Here is a 7,142-nt window from a genome sequence, read left to right as displayed (position 1 = left end):
CCTCAACAGCAATGAGCTCACCCATCATCCAGACCTTGTCTGCTCAAGGCCATTCTCCTCCACAGACGCCAGGCTCCTTGGAGAAATGGCCAGGTCGAGGCGTGGGGCATGGCGGGAACAAGAGGCGGCTGATGTTCTTCTGCCAGAGCAGGGAGTTCTCCCAGACAACGGAGACACACAACAAGGGGGCAGAGCCAGACAAACAGAGCACAACTAGAGCATCAAAATAAACAGGAAAAGACTCTACACTCCAGTGAATACATTAGGATCCATGATTCCCACTCAGATAAAACAAATACATGAATTAATTCAAAGCTGCATAAGAAAGGAATATTTAAGTAGATTCAGGTGTCCCTACCAAATCCTTGTTAATTATAAACTGTCCACGGTGAAAAGCACGACAGACAGCAACGTAACCAAGCGACTGTAGTGAGCACCATCAGAAAGGAGACAAACTGCATGTCACCTGCAAGGATGAACTGTGACGATCAAAGACACACAACCCGAATCTACGGCAGAAACACCGGAAAAAACCCAGACTGAAGAACGTGCTACAAAATAACTGGTGTCAAGTTGCCAGAGGCCCAGGAAGACTGAGGAAGTGAAAGGATGATGCCAGGCACTGAGGGAGTGTCACAGGACAGTGAAATGATTAAAGGGTGCGTGCTTACATAACTCACCAAAGGCTTTAACAAGGAGCATAGTTGGCGGGACAGCCATGTTAGTGAAAGATGGCACCCACATTTTCCACCACTGCCATAACACATCCCCACCGCCCGGCTGGCTTAAACAACACACACTTAGGATCCTTTTGCTCTGCAGGTCAGAAGTCCCGCGTGGGTCTCCCTTCCCAGAGGCCCCGGGGAGAGTTTCCTTGCTCATTCAGACACAGCTCGGTTCTCTGTGGGACTGAGGTCCAGGTTCCTTGCTGGCTGAGCTATTCTCAGCTTCCAGGGGCCACCCCATTCCCCCACCCTGTTCCTCCACGAAAGCCAGCAACAGAGGGTAAAGAGCTCTCAGACTTTGAAAATCTTTCTACTACCTCTTCAGTCACATCTCTGACTGACTCTTGTGCCTTCTTTTCTGATCAAAAGGTCTGTGTAATTCCACTGGGTTCACTAAATAATCCAGAATAATCTCCATATCAAGTCAGCGGATTCACAAACTTCATTCGACCTGAGAAGTCCCTTTCGCCATTGTGTCGGGGTTCCCCGGACCAACCCCACACTTGTGATTCTCCAGCGCAACTTACAAGACTCAGCATACACTGCTGCTCAGAGTTACAGCGTATCACGGCAAGAGGACACACAGCAAGACCAGCACCGGGATGGGGACCTGCGGCAAAGCAGAGGGGGAACCAGGAGCAAGCTTCCAGAGTCCTCTCCCACAGGAGCCACACAGGACAAGCTTAACTGCCCCAGCACTGAGCCGTGTCAAGTGCCGTCTGCCGGGAAGCTGGGTACAGACTCCAGGCCCAGGGTTTCCATCGGGGCTGATCACACAGGCACCCCCTTCCTGGTGTGTAACAAGTTCCAGACCAAGGAAAGCAGGTTTCAGCACAAACCACATCACTTGTACAGACAGTTCAGGCACAGTGAACCACACTTACCACCCAGGGAACACGGTAGTCTTCCCAAAACCCAGGTTCCCAGACACCAGCATAGGGCCAAGCCTGCAGCAGGTCTGTCTAAGGACACGTCTCAGGCTGGCTGCTAGCTCTGTTCTGCACAGCCCAGTAATAAGTAATAAGTAGAACTCTTTCACAGGTTTAACAGCAGGGGCTGAAGAGGACAGGGCCAAAGCCTTGCTGACTGCAGATAATACTCTCAGGACATGGTATAAGCCCCAGCCTTTGCCTCTTTTTTTTTTTTTTTTTTTTTTTTAGACAGAGTCTTGCTCTGTTGCCAGGCTGGAGTGCAATGGCACGACCTTGGCTCACTGCAACCTCCACCTCCCGGGTTCAAGCAGTTCTCCTGCCTCAGCCTCTTGAGTAGCCGAGATTACAGGCACGCACCACTACGCCCAGCTAATTTTTGTATTTTTAGTAGAGATGGAGTTTCACTATGTAGGCCAGGCTGGTCTCGATCTCTTGACCTCGTGATCTGCCCGCCTCAGCCTCCCAAAGTGCTGGGATGACAGGTCTGTGCCCCCTTTTAAGGCTGTCCATGTCATTTATGCTCAAGCAGTCCTCTTAGATTCACAGGCTTCAGTCCTGCAGCGCCCAGCCCCCACCTACCGTCCTCTGTGCAGCACACACAGTGCAGGGAGCCAGTGGCAATGGCGATGACTTTCTTTCCCTGCAACCCTTGGACCTGCTGAGGCCTTCGAACATGGTCATCTGATCCATGGCCCAACCTGTGATAATCGCCTTTGCCCCTGCACATGAAGGAAGCATAGAAATTATGGAGCAAGGTCATCTCATTGACCACTCTGCCCAGCCTCCTGGGCAGCCTCTGCTCTTCAGGACACAACCATAGCCTGCTGCAGAAGGTACACATTCCCATCCATGAAAAGGTGGTGCACACACCCCAATTAAAATCTGGTTTTAGTGGGTTTAAACAGAATTTTGCATACCAGGTATAAACAGCTCCAGATTTGGTAAGGGCAACAGAAAACTGGGATCCACATTCCACTTTAACTACTCCAAGACCGGTAAGAGAATCAATCTAGAATGGGAAAAAGTTCAATCAGACAGCATCAAGGTCCCTGCTGACTGCTATAACCACACTGAGATTTAACTAAATCTAATAGGAATTCTGAAAACTTGTACCTATGATGAATAATTAGTGCAACTGAAAATCATATTCCACTTAATCTCAGCACTCCCAGAAAGCAGGGGGGACCGTGACTGACAACATGCCCACTGGCACACTGTGGCCCGGTGGGACCCAGCACATGGCATCGGAAGGGGAAGCTTTGCAGGTGAGGCCTTCAAGACTCTCCCCAGAATGGCCTCCCCCAACCGTGCTTCTCCATGCAGCAGCACCATAATCCAGCAGTCCCTGTGTCTCTCCTCACCTGTCCCAGCCCTCTCAGACCAGAGGCCCATGGGGAAGGAGCAGCAGGCAAGCGGAGGGATGGCCAAGAGCACTGGGCCCCACCCACCCTCCACACTGCACACTTGCCAGTCAATACTTTTCCTTATCCTGCAAGCTGCTCCTCATGGCCTCTGTGATTGCTCTCATACGTAAGTTCTCATATTCAATTCTAAACTCAAATTAAAACTGACTTCATTCTCTTAATGAGCTCTCCCCTGGTGTCTGGCCCTACCACAATGGCCTCGGGACATCCTGCTCCAGCCCCTCTGATGCCTAGCATCCTCACCCTTGAAAGTGCAAAGCCCAGGCTCTTTCCCGGAAGAAGGGGCCTCTGACGCATGCCACTGGTGAGGGTCTGCCCCAGAGGCACCTGTGCCACACCCGCAACTCCACAGCCCCACGAGAGAGGAGGCTGGGCAGAGACAGGTTCACAGCACCAGGCTCCCAAGTACCCAGCAGAGCGCCTGGGCTACACGGCAGTGTGGTGCACACACTGATGTCACTGAGCAGCATGTGCAGGACCTGAACCACGTACCAGCCACCCATTCATAAGAACAAAGGACATTCTGGCAAAGCTAAAAAATCACCTGGAGTCACCAGGCTTGTGTGGAGCAGAGCCGCCGACCCCACCAGGGCTGCAGGACTCGGGCGCTGTGCAGGCCCTGCTCTCGCTCCTCACAGGACACCCACCTGAGGTGGCCCTGGCTAACCCAGATGCAGTCCCTTTAGCAAGCACTGGCACCCCCCAGGCACGAGCCGTGGCAACTCCACACTACTGTGAACTGAGAGAGTGTGAGCCTACGTGCTAAATAAACCGGGGGGCTCCACGGTGCCCGGATGATCCCATCCACTTCTCAAAAGAACGCACAAGGCACATAAAACACCTTATTTCCTCTAGGCCCTCCACACACTTTCTAGCCAATTACCCACTATATTTACTAGAAAGAAGGTAAAGAGGAGGTTAAAGTGCACACAGAGGGTCGGTAATGGGGGCTCTGAGGCCGTGTTTTCCCAGAGGGCCCCTGGGGACCCCTGACTGGGGTGAGCTGGGAGAGCACTGGGCAGGGCAAGAATGGGAAGTACCTTCATTGGCACTTTACAGCCATCGCTGCCTCCTCGGCCAAGCTTCCCGTAGTCCCGGTCCCCCCAGGACCAGACAGTGTCGTCGTCTGTGAGGCAGAGGGTCTGGGCGTCTCTGCTGCCACAGGCGATGTCTACCACACGGTGGCCCTGCAGCGCCTCCACCTTCAGAGAAAAGGGACTTGGGTTGGCCGAGCACAACATAAGAAGGCTTGCCACAGGAGTGGCTTCACAACATTGCCATTCTTTTTTTATGGGGGTACCTGTTTTAAGCCTTTACAAAGAGATGATTTCTAAAACCCTATAAGACAAAAGAGAAAGCACCTTCATCTATTTGAACTACACGCATCTAAACGATAGGAGGAGGTATTAGTGCCTTTGATGAGCCAACCCTACATCACCATGAAGGCCGTTTATTCACTTCTGGCACCCAAAATACAGTGGGCCTTCTCGAAGCCAAAGCGTTTTTCTAGACGCCAAGCAATATTTACCACTACAAAGAAAAGGATGTTTAAATGACTCATGGAAGAAATACATACCAAGATGGTTTTTATTTCCACCAGAAAGAACTTCTACTTGTAAATGGGGCTATGACCAACAACCCTAAAACCAAAAAAATCTAGAAGAGCAAATACTTTGGAATTTTAAAATCATAGCGACGGTGGCAAACCGCCCCCATCTGACAGCAGCAGTGAGGAGCGTGCAGCCCCCGGCCTCTGCACACGGCGCCTCCTCACCAGCTTCGGCTTCAGCTGGTCCTCGCTGTCGCTGTGCCCCAGCCGGCCATAGCGGCCTTTGCCCCACGTGTAGAGGTCCCCGGCTGCTGTGACACAGGCACTGTGGGCTCCACCAGCAGCAACATCGACCACTTCAATTTCTCTCAGAGACTCAATGACACAAGGCCGGTCACACNAAAAAAAAAAAAAAAAGAATCATACGCAACTCCTAAAATAGTTACCTTCTGGCCCTATAAAGAAAGTTTGCACCTCACCCCTACTATGAATTAACAATTCATTAAGGAGTTTTAACATATGCATGTCACTAGTCTATAACACAGTGACTACTGATAACAAACTTTTTGTTTTCTTATTAAGTTTTGAAAGAACCTCTTTATCTATTTTGGCTATCAGACCTTAGTCAGATTATATGATTGTGAATACCCTTTGCCAGCTCATGGCTTCAGTCTCTTCCTAGTGTCTTTCAAACAACAGTTCGTAATTTTTATAAAGTCCAAGTTACATCTTCCTTTCATGAATCATGCTTTTGGAGTTCAATCTAAAAATCTTTTCTGACCTAAAATCATAAAAATTTTCTGTTTTCTTCCAGAATTTTTTTGTTTTACATTTTACATTCATGACTTTGGTTCATTTTGAATTAATGTTGGGATATGGTGTAAGGTACGAATTTAAGTTCATTTCTTGCCATAGGCTAACCAATTACTCAAAACCACTTGTTGAAAAGAGTGTATTTTCTCCCATGAATTGGCTGTGCACTCTTATAAACTGTGCACTAGAAATTGTGAGAAGTCCAGTTTCATTTTCCCACACTCGTCTTGTCAGTACTGCCTGCCAGTTTCTGGATTCTCTATTCTGCTCCATTGATGTATCTGCCTCTCTCCTGACGCCAGCACCAAACCACGTTGTTTACTGCAGCTGTAAAATGAGGCTTAAGTCAGGTAGTGCAAGTCTTCCGACCTTCTCCTCGTTTTCAGAGTTGACTGGACTATTCTAGGCCATTTGCATCTCCATACGTTTTATGTTTGGCTTATCAATTTCTAAAGAAAGCTTGATTGAGAAGGTGTTGAATCTACAGATTTGAGGATAACCAGCAAATTAACAATACGGACTCTTTTGCTCCATGAGCACAGCATGCCCCCTCATGACTTCAGGTCTGTTAAAAATTATCTGAGCAATACTTTGTAGTCTTCTGTCTACAGGTCATTCACATTTTGGGGTCAGATTTATCTCTTAGTTTTTCAATTCTGGGAAGAGGGTAAATGGTATTTTAAAAGTTCACTTTCTGGTTACATACATGTATATGTATAGACATATAAGAAACTTTTATTTATTGATCTTCTACCCCTCAACACTGCTAGCCCCACTTATCAGTTCTAGTAACTTTTTGTAAACACCATCAAGTTCTCTGCATAAACAATGTTTTCTGCAAAAAAGACAGTTTTAATTCTCTTTTCAATCTAGATGCCTTTTATTTCTTTGCACTGCTGTACTGCACTTACTTAACCTGCTGTACACTGCTGAAGAGAAGTGGTGATAGCAGACATCCTTGCCTTGATCCTGAGCTCGGGGAAAGCTTTCCATCTGTTGCCGTTAACTACAATCTAAGCTCTAGGTTAACAGAGATGCCCTTTATCAGGTAAAGGAAGAGATCTTTTACTCCTAGACTACTCAGAGTTTTTACAGAAATGGATGTTGGAGTTTGCCAAATTACTTTTTTCCTCCTCTTTATTCAGATGATCATATAGTTTTCTTTTTTACATTGATTGATTTTCTAATGTTAAACCAAACTTGTGATTTCTGGCAAAAATATCTCACTTGGCCACACTATATATTACTTAATTCAATATTCTAAAACATTAAAAACTTTTACATCTACGTTCATGAAGGATATTGGTCTGTATTTTCCTAGGAATGGCTGAGTATGACTTTGATATGAGTAAAGCTATCCTCAAAAAAACGAGTTGAGAATTCCCTCTGCCAACGTTCTGAAAGAGTTTATGAAGAATTGTTATCTGTTGGCTACATGTCTGTTAGAAATCACCAGTCACCTGGTCCCAGACCTTTGTTTGCAGGAAATTCCATTTCTTAGACACATCGCTATTCTACTCAAGTCATCTATTTCTTCTTGAGTGAGCTGTGAAGAGTATGTGTCCTTTAAGGAACTTGTCCATTTCATCTAAAAAGTCAAATTTGTTAGCATTAAGTTGTACATTATGCTTAATTATTTTTTAGTATCTGTATACCCTGGGGTGAGGAAAACTTCTCTATTCCTAATATTTCTAAAATC

At 47.2% G+C, this 7,142-nt stretch overlaps 1 protein-coding gene across 1 annotated transcript; it reads right to left on the bottom strand.

Moving 5' to 3' along the window:
* Nucleotides 1-6: 6 nt before the first annotated feature.
* Nucleotides 7-5,024, bottom strand: LOC108535915 (E3 ubiquitin-protein ligase HERC2-like). Its single transcript, XM_017882322.1, has 5 exons — nt 4,856-5,024; nt 4,122-4,283; nt 2,575-2,666; nt 2,237-2,376; nt 7-1,335 (listed from the first exon to the last, which is right to left on the bottom strand). The coding sequence occupies exons 2-5, from the start codon at nt 4,125-4,127 to the stop codon at nt 1,145-1,147; spliced, it is 429 nt and encodes a 142-aa protein (XP_017737811.1). The 5' UTR covers nt 4,128-4,283; nt 4,856-5,024; the 3' UTR covers nt 7-1,144.
* Nucleotides 5,025-7,142: the final 2,118 nt, after the last annotated feature.

Source organism: Rhinopithecus bieti, unplaced genomic scaffold (assembly GCF_001698545.2).
Source record: "Rhinopithecus bieti isolate Rb0 unplaced genomic scaffold, ASM169854v2 scaffold_13620, whole genome shotgun sequence".
Taxonomy (NCBI): Eukaryota; Metazoa; Chordata; class Mammalia; order Primates; family Cercopithecidae; genus Rhinopithecus; species Rhinopithecus bieti.
This window is presented reverse-complemented; position numbering and strand designations above follow the sequence as displayed.